This window comes from Papio anubis, chromosome 13, assembly GCF_008728515.1.
Source record: "Papio anubis isolate 15944 chromosome 13, Panubis1.0, whole genome shotgun sequence".
Classification (NCBI taxonomy): Eukaryota; Metazoa; Chordata; class Mammalia; order Primates; family Cercopithecidae; genus Papio; species Papio anubis.
Window position 1 is genome coordinate 44,855,637 of NC_044988.1, and position 23,519 is coordinate 44,879,155.

Here is a 23,519-nt window from a genome sequence, read left to right on the forward strand (position 1 = left end):
GTTTGATGGAGAGTACTAAGTAGCTGTAACTAATCACCATCTTATAAACTACTGTTGAATATGTATTTGAGATCTGTTATTAAGTTTGTTTGTATACTTTGGCATAAAAATGAGAAAGCAGACTTAAAAGAGCTGACTCAAATTTGTTATTTTGTAGTCTGATTTTCTTTCAATTGATTGGTTTACCATTTGTGATTGAGGGTGCTTATTTTCTAACAGAAGGTAGCAATGTAGACAAGAAGAAAATATTTCTCAGATTTACTATTTGACTTACAAACATTGGATTTAGACATAATATCAAAGAAAAATAGAATTTAAGGGGTACAGTTACAAAATTTAAATCGAGTTGTATCTACCTATCTATTTTACTTCCTTACTTTAGTGTAAGAATAAATATTTCATGCCAGGTGCAGTGGCTCACACCTGTAATCCCAGCACTTTGGGAGGCTGAGGCGGGCGGATCACTTGAGGCCAGGAATTCCAGACCAGTCTGGCCAATGTGGCGAAACCCTGTCTCTGCTAAAAATACAAAAATTAGCTGGGTGTAGTGGCGCATGCCTGTAGTCCCAGCTACACTGGAGGCTGAGGCATGAGAATTGTTTGAGCCTGGGAGGTGGAAGTTGCAGTGAGCTGAGATCGTGCCACTGCACTCCAGCCTGGGTGACAGAGTGAGACTTTGTCCCCACCTCCCTCTCCCCCCTGAAAAAAGAATAAACATTTCAATTATTCCAGAAATTTTGGATAATTAAAAAGAATTCTGGTTATTATCATTTTTATGGATTAATGTTGAAACATTTTCATGGCGTCTTAGGCTTTGTTTCCTGGTGAGTTTATCTTTCCTAACTCAGGTTGTGTGTTGCCATTCCTATGAGGCTTGCCTCACACAGAGTTCCATAACTTTTCTCTGAATTCAGGACCTTTGTGCATACCTCTGTCACAGGAAGGATATACTATATCATTTTGCAGTCTATGTTCTCTTAAAGCCTATGAGCTCCTCAAGAGCTAAGACTGTGTAGTTTCATGATTATTGTATATATCTTGAGCATTAGGATATTGACTGGCATGTATTAAGTACTTAATAAATATTGGTTAAATAAACATTGCCAGTCAGGCACGGTGGCTCACACCTGTAATCCCAGCACTTTGGGAGGCTGAGGCAGGCAGATCACTGGAGGTCAGGAGTTTGAGACCAGGCTGGCCAACATGATGAAACCCCGTCTCTATTAAAAAAAATACCAAAATTAGCTGGGCATGGTGGCAGGCACCTACAATCTCAGCTACTCAGGAGGCTGAGTCAGGGGAATCGCTTGAACCTAGGAGGTGGAGGTTGCAGACAGCCGAGATCACACCACTGCACTCCAGCCTGGGGGACACGGCGAGACTCCATCTCAACAACAACAACAACAACAAATTGCCTCATTAGATCCTTGTAGCCACCCCGCCAAGTAGATAGTCTAGATGACATTATTATTATTCACTATTTATAGATGAGAAGCCTCAAGTATTTGGAGTTTTAGTAATATGCCCAAAGTCACATTAGTTAATTTTGTAGATCTGGGATTCAGCCCGAGTTTTGTTGGTTTGTTTTATTCTAATATCTGTCATGTTTGGACAGCGTCAAACCCAAGTTTTATGTTTCTAAAACCCATTTTCTGACTAATGTGAAGCGTTTTTTTTCTCTCCCCACCCCTTCTTTAAACTATTTTTTTTTTTTTTTTTTTTGAGACAGAGTCTCACTCTGTCGCCCACGCTGGAGTGCAGTGGCCTGATCTCAGCTCACTGCAAGCTCCGCTTCCCGGGTTCACGCCATTCTCCTGCCTCAGCCTCCCGAGTAGCTGGGACTACAGGCGTCCGCCACCTCGCCCGGCTAGTTTTTTGTATTTTTTTTTAGTAGAGACGGGGTTTCACCGTGTTAGCCAGGATGGTCTCGATCTCCTGACCTCGTGATCCGCCCGTCTCGGCCTCCCAAAGTGCTGGGATTACAGGCTTGAGCCACCGCGCCCGGCCTAAACTATTTTCTAAAAAACTCTTTTTCTTTTAAACTTTATTTTCTGCAAAGGTGAACTATCCACAGAGTTCAAAAATTAAAACAATATTAGATTGAGAGTTCTTGCTTTCATTCTTGTCCTTCCCATTCCTCTACCTTCCTGCCTGCTTATTTTTATTCTTTTCACTTATTTACCCCAAATGTAGCATACTATATACACTGATGTGGAACCTGCTATTTTCAACATATATCAGCAATACATTGTTCTTGAACACTATGTGGAGAACTACATAGATAATTTTTAATAGTTGTTTTGAAAAAAGAATAAACTCGTGTATTTTACAGCAACATGGATGGAACTGGAGGCCATTATCTTAAGCGAAACAACGCAGACACAGTCAAATACCACATGTTCTCACTTAGAATTGGGAGCTAAATAATGTTTACATATGGACATAGAATGTAGATTAATGGTCACTGGATACTCAAAAGGGTGGGAGGCTGGAAATGGAGTTAAGGGATACTTAATGGGTACAGTGTAAACTATTGGGTGTTGGTTACACTAAAAATCCAGACTTCACCACTATGCAATATATCCATGTAACAAAACTGCAGTTTTACACCTTAATTTATTTATTTTTGAGACAGGGTCTTGCTCTGTCACCCAGGCTGGGGTGCAGTGGTGCGATCTTGGCTCACTACAGCCTTGACTTCCCCAGCTCAAGTGATCTGCCTGCCTCTGTCCCCCAAGTAGCCGGCACTACAAGCGCGTGACACCACTCCCAGCTAATTTTTGTAATTTTTGTAGACATGGGGTTTTACCATGTTTCCCAAGCTGGTCTCAATCTCTTGAGCTCAAATGATCCGCTCGCCTCAGTCTCCCAGAGGGTTGGGGTTATAGGCATGAGCCACTGTGCTTGGCCTGTAGGCCCTTAAATTCACACACACACACACACACACACACACGCACGAGTTGTTTTGTAGCCTTTTTACAGCTATATATAATTGTTTTGTTGGAATGAACTTGTTTATTCATCCTATGGTTGGTGGACACAGGGAATATGGTTTGTTTTTTCTTTTTTTTTTTTTTGAGACGAAGTGTCGCTCTTGTTGCTCAGGCTGGAGTGCAGTGGCGCGATCTCGGCTCACTGCAACCTCCGCCTCCCAGATTCAAGTGATTCTCCGGCCTCAGCCTCCCTAGTGGCTGGGATTACAGGCAAGCACCACCACGCCCGACTAATTTTGTATTTTTTTAGTAGAGACGGAGTTTCTCCATGTTGGTCAGTCTAGTCTCGAGCCCCCAACCTCAGGTGATTTGCCCACCTCGGCCTGGGAATATAGTTTTAAAATGTCTTTTTATGTAGAATTTCAAGTGTATGCAAAAGTGAAATAGTAAAATGAACTTCCCACATACCCATCGCCCAGCTTCAATACTTACCTCACGTCAATGGTTTTTATCTCTTACCTCCTAGAACTCTTCCACTTTCAGACTTTAAAATTTTTTTTTATTTTTTATTTTGAGGGAATGTCTCACTGTTAACCAGACTGGAGTGCAGTGGTGCAATCATGGCCCACTGCAGCTTCGGACTCCCTGGCTCAAGGGATCTTCCTCCTCAGCCTTCTGAGTAGCTGGGACTACAGGTGCCGGCTGCCTCCAGACTATTTTGAAGTGAATCCCAGATACCAAATCACTATAACCATAAATATTTCAGTCAAATAGTGTTGTTTGACAATAAGAACATCACTTTTCTATAGTAAGAAATCCATTATAATCTATATATAAGAATAAAAAGATCTATTAAATTTCTTAGGCTTATAGAGATACTCATGTTATAATGTTTCTTAGAGGAAGAATACTTCCCTTTAGTTTTCAAAAACCAGGCCAGGAGCGGTGGCTTATGCCTGTAATCTCAGTGCTTTGGGAGGCTAAGGTGGGAGGATCACTTGAAGCTAGCAGTTCAAGATCAGCCCGGGCAACATAGCAAGACCCCATCTCTACAAAAAGTAAAAAAAATTAACTGGGTATGATGGCGTGCACCTGTAGTCCCAGCTACTTGAGAAGCTGAGGTGGGAGGATCACTTGAGCCCAGGAATTCAAGGCTACAGTGAGCTATGATCACACTACTGCACTTCAGCCTGGGTGACAAAGTGAGACCTTGTCTCTTAAAAAACCCAAACATTTAATTTATTATATTTTATAAAACAAGTATCTGAATGGATTAGTAGGTAAAAATTCGAAACTTTGAAAATTTAGATTGAGTTGTATCTACATATCTATTTTTCTTTGATAGAATGGGTTATATTGTACCAGCCTATCTTTCATAACACAGTTAACTCTTGTCTTCATTCTTCCACTCTTTCTCTTTTTATTTAAACATATTGAGAAAGGGAGTAAACTGTCTTTTGTTTGTTTATTTTTCTTTTTTAAGCCAAAACAGAAAGAAGTGCTTGGATGAATGATAATCTGTTACTGTCAAAGTATTCTACTCAATTTAAGATTGATGCTAGCATTTCTTAGCTTGATTTAATTACTTGTCTGTCATCTGGTAGTTACGGATTCGAGACCTTGAAGGAGCTTTGCAAGTAGAAAAGGCCAGTCAAGCAGAAGCTGTTGCTGATTTGGAAATGATCAAGAATGAATTCAAAGAAGTTGAAAGTGCATATGAGCGAGAAAAGCATAATGCACAAGAGAGCTTTGCAAAACTAAATTTGTAAGTATTCTACTGTAAAATTCTCTAAATTAACATAAAGGTTTTATAAAAGCTATGTAAAATATGAATGTATACTATGTATTTTTGATATAGCTCCCATTAATGTCTGTGGTAGATTGGGGTAAGTGACTTCATAAAACATAACTATACTTTCCTGTATAGGTAAAAATGGAAATGCTCTTTTGGATGTTGAAGTATATTATATTCCAAGTAGCCCAAGAAATTGAGTAATATACTAGGAAGTAAATATATTAATGTAGTTTGTATTATATGATTGATGTAATGCAATATCTTTAAGTATTAAGACCAGCTTGGGCAACATAGTGAGACTTCGTCTCTACAAAAAAATAAAAAAATTAGCCGGGTATAGTGGTGTGCACGTGTAGCCCCAGCTACTCAAGAGGCTGAGGTGGGAGGATCACCTGAGCCCAGGAGTTCAAGGCTGAAGTGAGCTATGATCTAAGGCTAAGATCTGGGGCTAAGATTTCTAAGCCACGTAAAATGGTCTATATGAAGATGGATAATATTTGACATTTTCTCAAACTACAGAAATAATAATAATAGCAGTAATACTGCTACTAGTGGCTAACATGCATTTGTGACTCACTACATACATAGCACTGCATCATTTCATTTGTCTAACACCCTATGAGGAAGGTACTTTTAAAAATCTCTTTTACAGATGTGGAAATTGAGGCTTAGCCAGAGTAAGGACATATAGCTCCTAAGTGGCAGAATTAAAATCTTTCTGACTCCTACTGATTTTAACCTTTTTCAGTTCAAAAGCCTTTCATCTTCAAAATTCTGTGAAATGCTTTAAGAAGTTTATAATGCATTCATATGTTTCCAAAAATAAGTCAATAGTAGACATTTTAAACCATTTTCCCCCAGAGGGTGAAATTCATACTACTATTTGGTTGTGGCATGATAATACACTGGCATATTAGAATTATATTTTAATCTTAGTTTCTATTTATGGCAAGTAGATAATGATTTTCCATTTGTAGCTACAGTATAAAGATTTCTTTTAAAATGCTTTATTGGCTGGGCACGGTGGCTCATGCCTGTAATCCCAGCTCTTTGGGAGGCCAACTCTGGTAGATCACTTGAGTTCAGGAGTTTGAAACCAGCTTGGCTAACACAGTGAAACCCCGTCTCTACTAAAAATACAAAAATTAGCCAGGTGTGGTGGTGGGCACCTGTAATCCCAGCTACCTGGGAGGCTGAGGCAGGAGAATCACCTGAACCTGGAAGGCAGAGGTTGCAGTGAGCTTAGATCGCGCCATTGTACTCCAGCCTGGGCAACAGAGGGAGACTGCGTCTCAAAAAAACAAACAAACAAAAAAAGACTTTATTTATTATAAGAAGTGAGTTAATTTAAGTGAAAGTATTACTTAAATAGTGGTAATTTTTGTGAGTGTGACAAAAACCATGAAGATTGTACCTGAAAGACTGAAAAAATTTAAAACTCTTTTAAAATGTTGGTTTCTTTAATTAATGATACTTATAATATTTTAAACCAATAATTGTTAACTGAATTTCCTTGCTTCCTCTAGTATGACTTAAATGACATTCTGTGAATGTTATTCTGACTTATTTCTCATTTTTTTTTGAACCGTTGCTTGAATGTGCACATTTAATATATTTCAATGTATTCAAATTTTATTCAAATATGTATTCAAATATTATTCTGCATATCTATTTGAAAGGCTTTTATGTGGAACATAGTGAAGATTTCTTTACTTTTGCTTTAAGGTAATGATTAGGACCTACAAATAAAACTGTAAGAAGTCAGAATGAGCTCCCAATAATTAAAGCTTTCTAGCAATGAAATAATAGACATCTTTCAGGGAACTAGTGACTCCCTGCCTTGGGAAATTCAAAACACAGAGTGGATGATTCTCTGTCATGGATATTGAAGAAGAGAGTCTCATAAAGATTGGACCGGAGGAATTTTAACCTACTTGCTAACAATTAAGCTCTGAGTCTAACCTATATACTTTCCTAACTGGACCCCACAGCAGTTTTTTTCCTTAAGTTTGTTTTGCTGTTAGTTGTATTTTGGTACTTGAAAAATTTTACTCAAGTTTAATATTCCAGTAAGCACCAACTGACAATTCTAAACATTGGTTACATATTCCAACTAGGCACTAGCTAATTAACACTCCTAATGCTTTAACATAATGTCCCTTATCGCTTCTTCATTTGTATATAACTGTCATAATAATACACGTTAAATATTATAAATAAATAATGACAGGTAATCGTTAAAGCCCAATAATCGTTGAAAATTTCTGTGACTTTCGTTTTCCCATCCCGTCTTCCTTTTCCGTGTATGTGAAATGAAAGCCACTTCCACCCCTTCTGTCTGTAGTATAAGAAGGAATGATATGACTTGAGGGATCTACCTGTACTTCCATTTTCCATTTTCTGCCTGTACTTCTGACTATACTTCAGAATCGTCTTTAAGAAAGGTTTTTTAAATTTCTTAAATATTTTTTTAAAGAAGATTCTGAATTTCTGAAAAAAATTCTGTTGTTTCAAAGTAGTTCTAAGTTTTGGTTAATGTATTCCACATAGAGAATTGATAGATTTTAGGTCTTTAAGGTAAATAATATTTTTAACTTACAACTTTGAGAATGTGGAGTTTTGAAGTAGAATATTGTTTTACCTGTTGTGAACTGATGTAGCAGTTCATCATGCTTGAACCTGCCATTGGTTAAGGTTCTTAAGCTTCTGTTTCTTGCCAGGTAGACCTAGGCAGGATCTCACTAAAAGGCAGGAGAAAGAAAGCTGTGTTTATATTGCAGAGTTATAGTTTTGGTCCATAGTTCCATAACAGTAGACATTCCTGCATGAAATTATTTTAGATGGAATGTATATATTCCATCATTCTGTAATCAAAATTTCTTAGTGTAAAATTTTTTCCATCTAAAACTTACAGTATGAAACTAAAGCTTTTCAATAATCTTTTGTTTTCTTTTTGAACATTTTTTTTCTTTTTAATTATGGGTAAATAATAGTTGTACATGTTTATAGGGTACATGTGATATTTTTATACAAGCATACAATGTGTGATGATCAAATCAGGGTAACTGGGCTATCCATTAACTCAGGCATTTATCATTTATTTATGTTAGGAACATTCCAATTCCACTTTTTTAGTTATTTTGAAATATGTAATAAATTATTGTTAACTATAGTTGCTCTGTTGTGCCACCAAACACTAGATCCTGTTACTTCCATCTAGCTGGATTTTTGTACCCATTAACCATCTGAATTTTCAAATATAGTAAAGTCTTCATTAGCTGTGATAATTGATTGCTGGGCAATAGTAGGGAGAAAGAGATCATAGTAATCCTCAGGTATAGTTGAAACTTAAATTTAATTTGAAACATCATTAGTCAAATATATCATACTAAATGGACTGCATCTAAATTTATTTCTTAGACTCAATATTTAGGAATTTAGTTTCCTAAATATATCACCCAAAAGGATAAACATAACAACAGTATTGTAACTTAGTAGCACTATTTTTGTTTACATTGTATGTAAAACATAGTCCAAAGATGGCTATTTGTTAAAATAGCCTGTTATTGTCAAATTCTTAGCTGAAGTATTTAAAAAAAAAAAAAGAAGAATGGAACTCCAGTAGGAAAGAAGGCATCCTAGCTACAGACTTACTTCTCCTCTCTTCCCTTTCTTGCCGAAATCCTCCACCTTTTAAGTCCTGGCCCTTTCCCATCAGAAATCAGAGACGAGGCATCTCCTTTACCTGCCCTACTCTTGCCCCACTTACTCCCTCTTGGTTGGGAGTTTAGCAGCGTGGTAGGAGTCAGCTTTTTTGGGTGGTCCACCAGAATGCTCAATAGCAAGGTGTGTTCCCCCATTTCAATGGACACAGTTTGGCCTTTATTTATAAAATAGTACCCCCCCCCCCAAAAAAAAAGCTGTGTGTGTATTGTGTGTGTAATGACGGATGCACTTAATTTTATATTTTTTGAGTAATAGTAATTTTTAACTAAAATCTTGATTTTATCAAATTAATACATGTACACAGTCTAATGAATAAAATGGTACTGTTAGGCTCATGAAAAACAACAGTTTCATGCCCCATTGCTCTCCACTATCAGTTTATACTCCTTTGATGCATCTACTTTCAAGTCTTAGTGCTGTTTCTTCTGAAATTTGATTTCATATTTCTAAATAACAAGCATAGTATGCCATTTTTTCAGTTTCTGCCTTTAGATATCTATTGACTTCTACTTATATATCTCTATTACATGCTTCTCCCACACCACAGACACTTACTCCTTCCCTCTTTCCATTCTTTCCATAGAGTTATATTTTTGGGTTCAGCATACTTTATTTTTTCTACAGTTTAATTTTTGTTAACCCATCTTTTTTTTTATAGCACATTTTATTGTGTTCTTTGTTATTTATTGTCTGTCTTATGTAACAAGAAACTTTGTTTTGTTTATTACTGTCTGTCAATGCCTAGAAAGTTACATAAGAGCTGCTAAATATAGATTTATGGAATTGGGCTGGATGTGGTGGCTCATACCTGTAATCCCAGCACTTTGGGAGGCTGTGGTGGGAGGATTGCTTGAGGCCGAGGTGGGGGAAGATTGCTTGTGGTGGCGCATGTTTGTAGTCCCAGCTATTTGGGAGGCTGAGGTATAAGGATTGCTTATGCCAAGGAGTTCGAGGCTGCACTGAGCTATGATCATGCCACTGTACTTCACCGTGGGCGACCAAGTGAGACGCTGTCTAAAAAAAACAAAACAGAAAATATTTGCAGAATCAACAGATGAGAATAGTTAATAATTGCCTCATTTTAAACTGTATTAGTTTATGTGATTAACCAATCACTTATTAAATTATTTCTAAACATTAACAGAACCGAAAGTCTCCCATGTTCCTACACCTCAGAGATGCTATCATTTTAAATTTCTTCTAAGAGATGTTCCTCCTGGACTCTTTTGTCTACTTCTTCCAGTCTGGGCAAGTTTTTTTTTTTAAATTTATTTTAAATTTTTTTTAGACTTTAAGTTCTAGGATACATGTGTGCAACGTGCAGGTTTGTTACATAGGTATACATGTGCCATGTTGGTTTGCTGCATCCATCAAGTCGTTTACATTAGGTCTTTACATTAGGTCTTTCTCATAATGCTATCCCTCCCCAAGCCCCTCACCCCTGGCCAGGCCCCGGTGTTTGATGTTCCCTGCCCCGAGTACATGTGTTCTCATTGTTCAATTCCCACCTGTGAGTGAGAACATGTGGTGTTTGGTTTTCTGTCCTTGTGATCGTTTGCTCAGAATGATGGTTTCCAGCTTCATCCATGTCCCTGCAAAGAATGTGAACTCATCCTTTTTTATGGCTGCATAGTATTCCATAGCGTATATGTGCCACATTTTCTTAATCCAGTCTATCATTGATGGACATTTGGGTTGGTTCCAAGTCTTTGCTATTGCGAATAGTGCCGCAATAAACATATGTGTGCATGTGTCTTTATAGCAGCATGATTTATAATCCTTTGGGTATATACCCAGTAATGGGATGGCTGGGTCAAATGGTATTTCTAGTTCTAGATCTTGAGGAATCGCCACACTGTCTTCTACAATGGTTGAACTAGTTTACAGTCCCACCAACAGTGTAAAAGTGTTCCTATTTCTCCACATCCTCTCCAGCACCTGTTGTTTCCTGACGTTTTAATGATCGCCATTCTACCTGGTGTGAGATGGTATCTCATTGTGGTTTTGATTTGCATTTCTCTGATGACCAGTGATGATAAGCATTTTTTCATGTGTCTGTTGGCTGCATGAATGTCTTCTTTTGAGAAGTGTCTGTTCGTATCCTTTACCCACTTTTTGTTGGGGTTGTTTGATTTTTTTCTTGTAAATTTGTTTAAGTTCTTTGTAGATTCTGTCTATTAGCCCTTTGTCAGATGGATAGATTGTAAAAATTTTCTCCCATTCTGTAGGTTGCCTGTTCATTCTGATGGTAGTTTCTTTTGCTGTGCAGAAGCTCTTTAGTTTAATTAGATCCCATTTGTCAATTTTGGCTTTTGTTGCCATTGCTTTTGGTGTTTTAGTCATGAAGCCCTCACTCATGAGTACGTCCTGAATGGTATTGCCTAGGTTTTCTTCTAGGGTTTTTATGGTTTTAAGTCTAACATTTAAGTCTTTAATCCATCTTGAATTAATTTTTGTATAAGGTGTAAGGAAGGGATCCAGTTTCAGCTTTCTGCATATGGCTAGCCAGTTTTCCCAACACCATTTATTAAATAGGGAATCCTTTCCCCATATCTTGTTTTCGTCAGGTTTGTCAAGATCAGATAGTTGTAGATGTGTGGTATTATTTCTGAGATCTGTGTTCTTTTCCATTGGTGTATATCTCTGTTTTGGTACCAGTACCATGCTGTTTTGGTTATTGTAGCCTTGTAGTATAGTTTAAAGTCATATAGCGTGATGCCTCCAGCTTTGTTCTTTTTGCTAAAGATTGTCTTGGCCATGCAGGTTCTTTTTTGGTTCCATATGAACTTTAAAGCAGTTTTTTCCAATTCTGTGAAGAAGGTCATTGGTAGCTTGATGGCGATGGCATTGAATCTGTAAATTACCTTGGGCAGTATGGCCATTTTCATGATACTGATTATTCCTACCCATGAGCATGGAATATTCTTCTATTTGTTTGTGTCCTCTTTTATTTCCTGAGCAGTGGTTTCCAGTTCTTGAAGAAGTCCTTCACATTCCTTGTAAGTTGGATTCCTAGGTATTTTATTCTCTTTGTAGCAATTGTGAATGGGATTTCACTCATGATTTGGCTCTCTGTCTGTTATTGGTGTATAAGAATGCTTGTGATTTTTGCACATTGAGTTTTGTATCCTGAGACTTTGCTGAAGTTGCTTATCAGCTTAAGGAGATTTTGGGCTGAGACGATGGTGTTTTCTAAATATACAATCATGTCATCTGCAAACAGGGACAATTTGACTTCCTCTTTTCCTAATCGAATACTCTTTATTTTTTTCTCCTGCCTGATTGCCCTGGCTGGAACTTCCAACACTTTGTTGAATAGGAGTGGTGAGAGAGGGCATCCTTGTGTGTGTTGGTTTTCAAAGGGAATGCTTCCAGTTTTTGCCCATTCAGTATGATATTGGCTGTGGGTTTGTCATAAATAGCTGTTACTATTTTGAGATATGTTCCATCCTTACCTAGTTCATTGAGAGTTTTTGGCATGAAGGGGTGTTGAATTCTGTCGAAGGCCTTTTCTGCATCTATTGCGATAATCATGTGGTTTTTGTTGTTGGTTCTGTTTATGTGATGGATTACATTTATTAATTTGCGTATGTTGAACCAGCCTTGCGTCCCAGGGATGAAGCCAACTTGATCTTTGTGGATAAACTTTTTGATGTGCTGCTGGATTTGGTTTGCTAGAATTGTATTGAGGATTTTTGCATCTATGTTCATCAGGGATATTGGTCTAAAATTCTCTCTTTTTGTTGTCTCTGCCAGGCTTTGGCATCTGGATGATGCTGGCCTCGTAAAATGAGTTAAGGAGGATTCCCTCTTTTTCTATTGATTTGAATAGTTTCAGAAGGAATGGTACCAGCTCCTGTTTGTACTTCTGGTAGAACTCTACTGTGAAACTGTCCAGTCCTGGGCTTTTTTTTTTGGTTCATAGGCTATTAATTATTGCCTTAATTTCAGAACCTGTTGTTGGTGTATTCAGAGATTCAACTTCTTTCTGGTTTAGTCTTGGGGAGGGTGTATGTGTCCAGGAATTTATCCATTTCTTCTAGATTTTCTAGTTCATTTCCATAGAGGTGTTTATAGTATTCTCTGATGGTAGTTTGTATTTCTGTGGGATTGGTGGTGATATCCCATTTATCATTTTTTATTGCATCTATTTGATTCTTCTCTCTTTTCTTCTTTATTAGTATTGCTAGCAGTCTATCTATTTTGTTGATCTTTTCAAAAAACCAGCTCCTGGTTTCATTGATTTTTTTGAAGGGTTTTTTTTGTGTCTCTATCTCCCTCTGTTCTGCTCTAATCTTAGCTGTTTCTTGCCTTCTGCTGGCTTTTGAATTTGATTGCTCTTCTCTAATTCTTTTAATTGTGATGTTAGGGTGTCGATTTTAGATCTTTCCTGCTTTCTCTTGTGGGTATTTAGTGCTATAAATTTCCCTCTACACACTTCCTTAACTGTGTCCCAGAGATTCTGGTACATTGTGTCTTCGTTCTCATTGCTTTCAAATAATATCTTTATTTCTGACTTCATTTTGTTATTTACTGAGAAGTCATTCAGGAGCAGGTTGTTCACTTTTCATGTAGTTGCGCGGTTTTGAGTGAGTTTCTTAATCCTGAGTTCTAATTTGATTGCACTGTGGTCTGAGACAGTTTGTTGTGATTTCTGTTCTTTTACATTTGCTGAGGAGTGTTTTGTTTCCAATTATGTGGTCAGTTTTAGAATAAGTGCGATGCGGTGTTGAGAAGAATGTATATTGTTTTGATTTGGGGTGGAGAGTTCTGTAGATGTCTATTAGGTCCACTTGGTCCAGAGCTGAGCTTAAGTCCTGGATATCCTTGTTAACCTTCTGTCTCGTTGATCTGTCTAATGTTGACAGTGGGGTTTTAAAGTATCCCATTATTATTGTGTGGGAGTCTAAGTCTCTTTGTAAGTCTCTGAGAACTTGATTTATGAATCTGGGTGCTCCTGTATTGGTTGTATATGTATGTAGGACAGTTAGTTCTTCTTGTTGAATTGATCCCTTTACCATTATGTAATGGCCTTCTTTGTCTCTTCTGATCTTTGTTGGTTTAACATCTGTTTTATCAGAGACTAGGACTGCAACTCCTGCTTTTTTTTTTTTTTTTGCATTTGCTTGGTAGATCTTCCTCCATCCCTTTATTTTGAGCCTGTGTGTGTCTCTGCATGTGAGATGGGTCTCCTGGGTACAACACACCGATGGGTCTTGACTCTTTATGCAATTTGACAGTCTGTGTCTTTTACTTGGGGCATTTAGCCCATTTACATTTAAGGTTAATATTATTATGTGTGAATTTGATCCTGTCATTATGATGTTAGCTCGTTATTTTGCCCGTAAATTGATGCAGGCTCGTCATAGCATTGATGGTCTTTACAATTTGGCATGTTTTTTTCAGTGGCTGGTACCAGTTCCTTTCGATGTTTACTGTTTCCTTCAGGAGCTCTTGTAAGGCAGGCCTGGTGGTGACAAAATCTCTCATTTGCTTGTCTGTAAAATATTTTATTTCTCCTTCACTTATGAAGTTTAGTTTGGTTGAATATGAAATTCTGGGTTGAAAATTCTTTTCTTTAAGAATGTTGAATATTGGCCCCCCACTATCTTCTGGCTTGTAGGGTTTCTGCCAAGAGATGTGCTCTTAGTCTGATGGGCTTCCCTTTGTGGGTAACCTGATCTTTCTCTCTGGCTGCCCTTAACATTTTTTCCTTCATTTCAACCTTGGTGAATCTGAGAATAATGTGTCTTGGGGTTGCTCTTCTTGAGAAGTATCTTTGTCGTGTTCTCTGTATTTCCTGAATTTGAATGTTGGCCTGCCTTTCTAGGTTGGGGAAGTTCTCCTGGATAATATCCTGAGGAGTGTTTTCCAACTTGGTTCCATTCTCCCCATCACTTTCAGGTGAACCAATCAAATGCACGTTTGGTTTTTTCACATAGGCCCGTATTTCTTGGAGGCCTTGTTCATTTCTCTCTCTCTCTCTCTCTCTCTCTCTCTATCTATCTATATATATGCACACACACACAGCCATGTGCGTGTATATATTATGTGTGTGTGAGTCTTATATATATATATAAGAGATGGGATCTCAATCTGTTACCTAGACTGAGTACAGTGGCACAATCATAGCTCACTGCAACCTTGAACTCCTGGGCTCAGGCAGTCCTCCTTCCTCAGCCTCCTGAGAGTCTGGAACTACAGACACACACCACTGTGCCTGGCTGATATTTAAATTATTTTGTAGAAATGGAGTCTTCTTTTGTTGCCCAGGCTGATCTTAAACTCCTGGCTTCAAATGATTCTCCTGCCATGGACTGCCAAAGTGCTGGGATTACAGTTGTGAGCAGCTGCACCTGGCCTTTCTGAGCAAAACTTAAATAGGAAGGTGAATCCTTTGAAAAGAAATTCATATGTCTTCAAAGTGAATGTGAATTATTTTTGATTATTCTTCCTTTTGGATTTTCCAAGCTACCACGCTGGTTCTACTTGCATGGACATTCAGATGTGAGACATTTGTTCTATTTTTAATGTTGTATTTTAATTTTAAAATTGTTTGGTAGTACTGTTTTCTCATTCTTGAGATAGTCTCTGAGCTAACTGAACTATGGTAGGTGGGTTTTGCTCATCAAAAATGACGGTGCAACCAAATCAACACTAACCAAATCTATTTTGCTTATAGCCTTGGGCATACTACAAATACCTACTATCAAAGGGGAAGTAATATTGCTTTGAAGTTTTTCATTTAAGAATATGCAGTACTTTTTGTTTGAAAAAGGAAAGGCAGCCTTAAAAAGTCTTTTAGCATGAACACATGATATGTAGTACATCTGCCATATGTCTTAAAGGTGTGTAATATCAGTTGATATAAGCATGTTTGAAAAACCTGCTCTGACACTTTAACTTTTCAGATTAGAAAGAGAGTATTTCTCCAAAAACAAGAAACTAAATGAAGAGATCGAGGAACAGAAGAAAGTAATTATAGACCTCTCAAAGAGACTCCAGTATAATGAAAAAAGTTGCAGTGAGTTACAGGAAGAACTAGTAATGGTAAGAATAAAAAAGAAAACCCTATGGCAATCACTTTACTGGGTCGTAGTTGATGTATAGCAGGGTTGTTTTTCCTCACCACATTCCATGAGATAATAGTATAAAAGTTATTTTAGTGACAAACAAAATTTCCAAAACTGGAAATGCTGATTACATCAAAGATACACATAATGAAATCTCTCTGATTTGGAATAATTGGGGGAAACTAACTCAACTAGTAAAAACTCTGAATTATGGAATTTTCAAAAATGTATTCAAATGTTTTCATTTTTTTATCGTACATAAAACAGTATTACTTAGATTAAGGGTGATTGGGGTTTGTATAGAACACATCTGATGATTTCAAAGACTTCCTTTTGTAATTATTTTGTACCTGATCACTCTCTCTCCATTCTCCAGTAGTCTAGCTTTTACACAATAACCAAATTTATCTTTGTAAAATATTGATCTGTTTTTGTCAACCTCTCTTTATTCAAAACGCATCAGCATGTCAGTGTCTCCCCGTTGTTTTTGAAATAACGGCCAGTTTCTTGTCGTGTAATCTCAGGACCTTTTCCTTTTGTCTTCATGTTAACTTTTCTACCCTCTTCTTTTGCCTTTGTCCTCTATCTGTCTTGCTTTAGCTTCATTATAGTGTTCCTTGTTTTCTAAACACATTTTTTTCATTTCTTTTTTTTTTTTTAAAGATGGGATTTCATTCACTCTGTTGCCCAGGCTAAAGTGCAGTGGTGCAACCCTAGCTTACTGTAATCTCCAACTCCTGGGCTCAAGCGCTCCTCTTGCCTTAGCCCCCTGAGTAGCTGAGACTGCAGATGTGTGCCTCTGTGCCTGGCTGGTTTAAAATTTTTTTTACAGAGATGAGGTCTCGCTGTGTTGGCCAGGCTGGCACCAAACAAGTGGCCTCAAGTGGTCCTCCTGTCTTGGCCTCCCAAAATGCTGGAATTAAGGTATGAACCACTGCACTTGATCTAAACACATCTTTTCATATATTCCTATTTTTATTCAGGTTTTTCATTTCTTTGGCCTGCAGTGACTAAAATACTCCTTTTTGTTGCCATTGACAGATTTCTATACATCCTGTGATGCCCAGCTCTGATATCTTGCAATCTGTGAAGCTTTCTGTGATTCTGTCTTCCCCACTGTCATCCCCCTTAAGTTAAAATTCTGTGCCTCCTCAACAGTATTTCTTTAGTACTTAGTTCAGCATCTTTATCATAATACTCACCGAAATTTGATGTGTATTATGTCTCCCAAGAGGATATGAATGCATTCAGGTTAGCTTACTTCATTTTACATACCTAGATTCCACTATAGTACTTGACTCAATAAACATTTGTTCGATGGATTTATTTGGTTGATGCAGAATCCTCTTCTCTGCAGTTTGCTGGGGACCCCACCAGGGAGGGTGTCAAGTTTATGGTAATACCGTATTACTTCTTTGTTTTGTTCTACACGTATATACTTTCCTCAGAGGCTTGACTACTTCACTTTCAGTTATATTCCAAAAGTTTTAGTGATTTAGTTATTGAGGACAATGGCTATTATTCTCCTCAAAAAAGGTGGACCCTGGGTTATACTAGGATTTGGTCACCAAATCAGTGCTGCCCGAATCAAAAGCTAATAATGGGATATAGTTAAAACTCTTCATTGTTTTGTCAGATGATCCAATATTATATACATTTTCCATTTATCTCAAGATATTTGCTGTGTTCTTATTCAGGAAATTGATATCATTGCTTGTTCTAGAAATCAGTTTGCAGTTTGATATTTTGAATGTGATGTTTTAGAAAGTTAAGAGCCCTCTGTGTAGTCTACTTTAGCATCTGTTCACTGTAATGTGTCATCTTAAATTTCGTTGGCTGTTTTAACTCTTACCTCCTAGTTCAGGAGGTTGAATCAGTAGTGGAGAAAAATATGTCAGGGTCGTTGAGCTGAGTACTGCATTTGGTCTGCTTGCTTATTAGATATTGTACTGAATAGTTTGGAAAATAAGCCGGGGTTATAACTAAGAATGCAAGAGTTAAGACATATTCACCAATATAGGTTGCATGAATTTTCCTAATTCTAGTTTTCTAGCACTTTAGTGAGTAGATACAAAAATAAAATGAGACTGGTTTAACTCACCACAGAGCATATGCATATTTAGTGATTAAGAAAATTTACTTGGTACCAACAGATTTTTTTTTCTAAAACTTTTACAAAGTGATATATGGTCTCAAATGATGCAAGTGACAGCTCACCAGCAACCTATGTTTGCCTGTTGGGACCCTCTGCACTCATTGTATTCTTTGTATTAACCCATTAAACACTACTGTTTTGATAATGATGCTGAAAATTGTAGGCTGTTTCTTCAAAGCTTGATGGATTGCTAAAAGCAGTTGCAGATCTGTGAATAATGTAATAGTTCCTTGCCGAATGGGTTGTTTGAAAAACTTACTCAGGTTGCCAGACTAAGTGATGTACAATTTATGTGGCTCAGACCGTTAATATGTTCCTCTTAATTTTTTCATCTCTCTTAAACTCATAGCTTTGTGTCTTATTTTCTTCCATCTTTCTCTTCTTTCTTCTTCCCTGTCAGCTTTCTTTTAACTTTTCTGTTTTGTGCTTATTAGAGCTGTTGTTCTCTATTTCTTTACCTGTCCATAATATGAAATTTAAGACCTGTTTAATGAAAATGTCTTTAAATAGTAAGTACAATGTTTTTCTTTTTATAAATTACTATTCTATCACTTTTCCTAAATATATTTTTTCTTGTACATATTCCTTTATTGACTTTTCTCAGTAGATTAGTGGCCTTTGGGGGAAAGAAGGCTTGAAAAATTTCTCTTGAAAGGTGTTTCTGCCAAATTAAAATTTTAAGCCCTAAGAAATGAAGTTTTTCTAGTTCTGCATTCACAGTCTTGCTGTTATTTGTGCTTTGAATTCATAATTGTTGTTGACTGAAGAGAGAATGACTTATGAGGAAGATTTTCCCTTTTGCTTTTAGAAATGAAATTGTTTTAATGACATGCCATGATTTTACATACCCTAGTGTGTCTTTTCCACCGTTATATTTCTTTTGAGCATAATAGTTTTAGTATTTTACAGACTATAGATGGGAAGCATAAATTACCGACAGGTAAGTTTTCTTCCCCTTTGAGGTACCAGCTTGTTTTCTAGTTTAGGTCAGGTTCATAGTCATTATTTAAGTCTTGGTCTTTATTTTCTCTGTTACATTGCAAAAGAAAGTTAAAGTCACCATCCTCTGTAGGTTTACTCGTGAGATCAAGGTGTTATTAATAAGATACAAAGACTTGAGGAATTTTGAGACTTACAAATAACTTTGTATGTGTTAGTACAGCATAGCCTTATGCTGTATCCTTGGCTAGATACAGCAGCAGAGCTGTTAGAGGCTTTAGAGATCATCTAGCCCAGGATAAAGAAAGTCTTAATAAACTACTTGGACAGTGATAGCTCCCCTGTTTCGAGAGAGATATTATATAAATATAAAACATAATTTTGGAAAACTCTAAACTGAGTATGTTGTCTTTTGTGGGTTTTTAATAAATATAAACCTGCCAACTTTAATTGTACTTTATTTATTTTTAAATGACACAAAATAATTGTATTAACACGTATTTGTAGGGTACACTGTGATGTTTTGATATATGTAACATAAAGTGATCAGATCTGGGTAATTGCTATATTATCTCAAACATTTATCATTTCTTTGTATTCTAATTATACTTTTATATTGATGAAATTACTTTTATTCAATGTATAGATTTAAAAGATACAACTAATAAATTAATGGTATATAATTATTATTTTGGATGTCATAGAATTAGTAGGATTTCAACATAGGACATCCAAGGACTTAACAAATTTATTTTCATGTTTACGTGAAGATGTGAACACAGAATATGAAACTTGACAGAATTTGACTATAAAAAATTTAGATTGGAAATTGAGCTTTTAGTTTCAAAATCTATGAATTTAATAATGATTTAATCAACTACTAAATAAAACTGAATTTCTAGTTTAAGGCGCTTAGTGATCATGCTTATTAAAGTCCATCTGAGGCTCAACAGATCCAGCTGGGTCTTTTAGACATTACTGTGAGTTTTTATATCTGCTTCTCTTGAAGCAGGGGAGCTTTCATTTTCAAATTGGTATTATTAGAACTTGCTCTGTGCTTTCTTCAATGAAATTTTCTTGAGTCCGTCATTTCTTGAGATTTGTTTTTCTGCCACTCAGTAATATTTAGTTACAGCTCTAGGAGAGACTTTATATTGAAAAGGGAATTCTAGTTCTCATGAGGTTTTGCTCAAAGAATGTTTTATTCTCTAAAGAACTTGTGATTGAAAATGGTCAAGTGTATATTTTTTCCCAATACTTTTGGGGGCTTAACTGATTATATAATAATAATGATTGCCAGCATTAAATATGATTTTGGAAAGTGTTTTGATGGTTATGCTTTGTGGTGAAGGTAATATTTCTTGATAATATTTTTACTTCCAATGAACTATTAGGTTTGCTTTAGAAGAACATGTTTCTGATTTTGTAGGAGGTTTTCAAAACTAATGGGCTAATAAATATGCTATTCCAAATTTTTAATAAAAAATGATTGATTCTTGTTTTGCACCAAGAATAGGAGTAGTATTTATACATGGGCATTGTTTTTGCTAATATAAATATCACTTTCCGTTTCTTTTAGTGGCCCTTAAGTTTTAATTCTAATAAATAATATTCATCGCGTATGTGTCTTTGTGTATTTAAATATTCCTTTTAGGAGGCTGACTTCCTAAATTTATGGTATAGGCATAAAACTTTTGCATTAAGCCTTTTGAAATTTCTTTCTATGCAAATTAGTAAATTTTGAAAATCCAAATCTCATTTTTCACCTGGGAAAAAATAAAATGGTATTGTGTACGTATGTGTATGAGAGAGAGAGAGCAAGAGATCACGAGAGAGATGTTTGTATGTTAAGGCCCCTATTCAGATTGAAAGGTAGCACCTGCTGAAAAATAAACTGATTGTTAAAGCTAAGTACAGATGGGTAACATTTCATTATGTGAGATAAGCAAGTGGGATCATGGAATACTGACATCCTTGGAAGTGGCATAGGTAAACAAGGTGGTAGGGAACTAAGAGACTAGCTATCATTAATATGATCAGGGAAAAGCTGCTGATGGTGATGATAACAAAAGCTATCCAGAGCTCCTTAAGCCCATACAAATGCATTGTGCATATAATGGTAACTAGGTACAAGATATGATGAAAAGGTGAGCTGTAAGGGTAAAAGTATGTAATGAAGATTATAGGCTCTGATGCTTCCTTGTTTTCACTTAGAATTTCTTCATAATTGCTTAACATATATTTAAATAAAAAACGTAAAAGTTTTACTTGAGTTCAAAAATGTTCAGAAATTATAAGCACTATATATTAGTTGCAAAAGTTCAACCTATATCTAAAATGCTTGTTTCATTAAAAAAAAATACCCATTGACTAAAGCCTTTTTTTAACCTATTTGTTTTTTCTATTATTTTTAACCTTATTAAAATTGCCCTTCATTGTTTTTATTGTTATTTATGACTTGAGTCAACTTTTTCCATAGCAGATCAGTAAGACCCATTTACCAATTTTTTAAATATAAATATTTATATATAGTTTTTATATGTTTCTTCAAAGGCTCGCAATAGAAATTTTTATTTACATGCCTTTCTATTTGTGATACTCATGTTGAGTGAGCAAAAAAGTGAGGGATGAGGTTTTGAAGGATCATAAAAAGAGAGGATGATTATGAAACAAATAAAAAAGAATGACATGTTAGATTAAGCCAGAAATGCATTCAATTCAGCAGTGTGAGAGGTATAGTATCCCAAGGTGCAAATAAAGGTCATTTGTTATTTCATTTTTCTTTCTGATTAAAGATACTTTTTAACCAACATTGACTCCTCTTTCATAATACATTACTATTTGTCAATCACAACATTTTCTGAACTTTCTTTGAATAATTTGGTATTTTTAGTCCTCTGTTTACACTGGTTGTAGATTCATCACAGCATCTAAAGTAGTCCTTGGGTCATGTTGGGTGGTGAGTAAATGCTCATCTAAACATTATCTGGTTAGCCAGCATAGCATTATGGGACCTGTAATCCTAGGGCAATGCATTCCATGTGTGAGGTTTGTCTGAGGCAAAGAAGTGAGTCCCTTTATCCTACAGTTCTTTTAAAATTCTAATATCTTTAGAATTATAGCGTTTGTTGAGTCAACAATTTATCATTAACCTAAACTTATTCTTTATGTCACATGACAAAATATATTAATAAAAAAGTAGAAACTATATTTTATCTTCAATTAGTACTTTGTTTTCAGCTCAACAGTTTTGTTTATTTAGCTAATGGATTCTGTTTTCATTCTCAAATTCCTTGTATATTAAAAGGTTGTTAAGAGAACTAGCAGCTTTGGGAACAAAATTTGAATAGAAGCATAGACCAGTTGTGGTGGCTGACACCTATAATCCCAGCACTTTGAGAGTCTGAAATGGGAGGAAGATTGAGCCCAGGAGTTTGAGACCAGCCTGAGCAACAAACGTAGTGAGACTCCCATATCTACAAAAAAATTTAAAAATTACCTGGCATGGTGGCATGTGCCTGTAGTTCTCAGCTACTTGGGAGGCTGAGATGGGAGGATCACTTGAGCCTGGGAGGTTGAGACTGCAGTGAGCCATGATTACGCCAGTGCATGCTAGCCTGAGGCACAAAGTGAGACCCTGTCTCAAAAAAAAAAAAAAAAAAAAAAAGATGAATATAACCACAATCCAGCACTTAAAAAACAAAACAAAATCCTGACACTTTTACTGTATGTGTGAAGAGTGGAAGCTTCATTAATAAAACTGAAACAATTTGTTAGGAAAAAAAACTTATCAACTGTAAAACAAGTTAATAATGTAATTATTAAATTTAAGCTAACTGCCTACTGGCTATATTATTTGTAAGACTATTAGCCAGACATCTCTGTAGAATGATGTGAAAATTATAATATTAATAATTATAAATGTAATAGTAATTTTCAGGTAGATGAACATTAGCTTCTTTTTAAGCCTGATGAGTGGGTAAATCTCTTTTTTGCTCTTTGAAAAATTTTACACTATTCAATATTTTCTGCCTAGTTTGACCCTAATTTTGATCTTAAATTGTAATAAATTTAATATTTAAAGTGTGGAAATATTAGCTCATATTTTGGTTAAGATTGAGCCCTATACTTGAAAGAGAATTATTTTTGAACTAGGAATTTAATTGAACCTTGATGTTAAGCTCACTCCAAGTATGCAGTTTATTTGGCTTTCTAGACATACATTCCTGTAAATTTTTATACCTTGGTATTAATGGGGACTTCAGTCAGCTGGCATAATAGAAAGAACATAAATTTTGGAGGCATATTGATCTGGGTTTTAATCCCAGGCCTATCTCATTTTAGTTGTGTGACTTTAGTGATATTCTTCCTCTGGATCCATTTGCTCATTTGTAAAATGGTGCTAACAATCTCAGTTATGCAGGGTTTTCGATGAGCATTAAAGATAATATATGTATCAGGAGAATGGCGTGAACCCGGGAGGAAGAGCTTGCAGTGAGCCGAGATCGCGCCACTGCACTCTAGCCTGGGCGACAGAGCAAGACTCTGTCTCAAAAAAAAAAAAAAAAAAAAAAAAAAAAAAAAAAAAAAAAAAAAAAAAGATAATATATGTATCAAAAGAGCAGAGGATGGAAAAAATATACCATGCACCCAATTGAAAAAAAAAGAACTGGAGTGGATGTACTGACGGCAGACGAAATAGACTTTAGAATAAAAATGTTACTAGAAATAAAGAGGGACATCTCATGTTGTTAAAAGGGTCAATCCATCAGAACGATCTAACAATTATAAACTTGTGTACACCCAACAACAGAGCTCCAAACTATTTGAAGAAAAACCTGACATAATTGAAGGGAGAAATAGACAACAATAATATTTCGGGGCTTCAGTACCCCACT

At 36.2% G+C, this 23,519-nt stretch overlaps 1 protein-coding gene across 6 annotated transcripts in view; it reads left to right on the forward strand.

Annotated features, from left to right (window-relative positions):
• Window positions 1-23,519, forward strand: part of CCDC171 (coiled-coil domain containing 171) — a 501,053-nt gene that overhangs the window by 190,020 nt on the left and 287,514 nt on the right. For all 6 annotated transcript variants that reach the window (XM_031654260.1, XM_031654264.1, XM_031654261.1 and 3 more), the window contains 2 exons: window positions 4,538-4,698; window positions 15,366-15,504. In XM_031654260.1, the coding sequence (XP_031510120.1) occupies window positions 4,538-4,698; window positions 15,366-15,504 (300 nt within the window). The remainder of the gene's footprint in view (window positions 1-4,537; window positions 4,699-15,365; window positions 15,505-23,519) is intronic.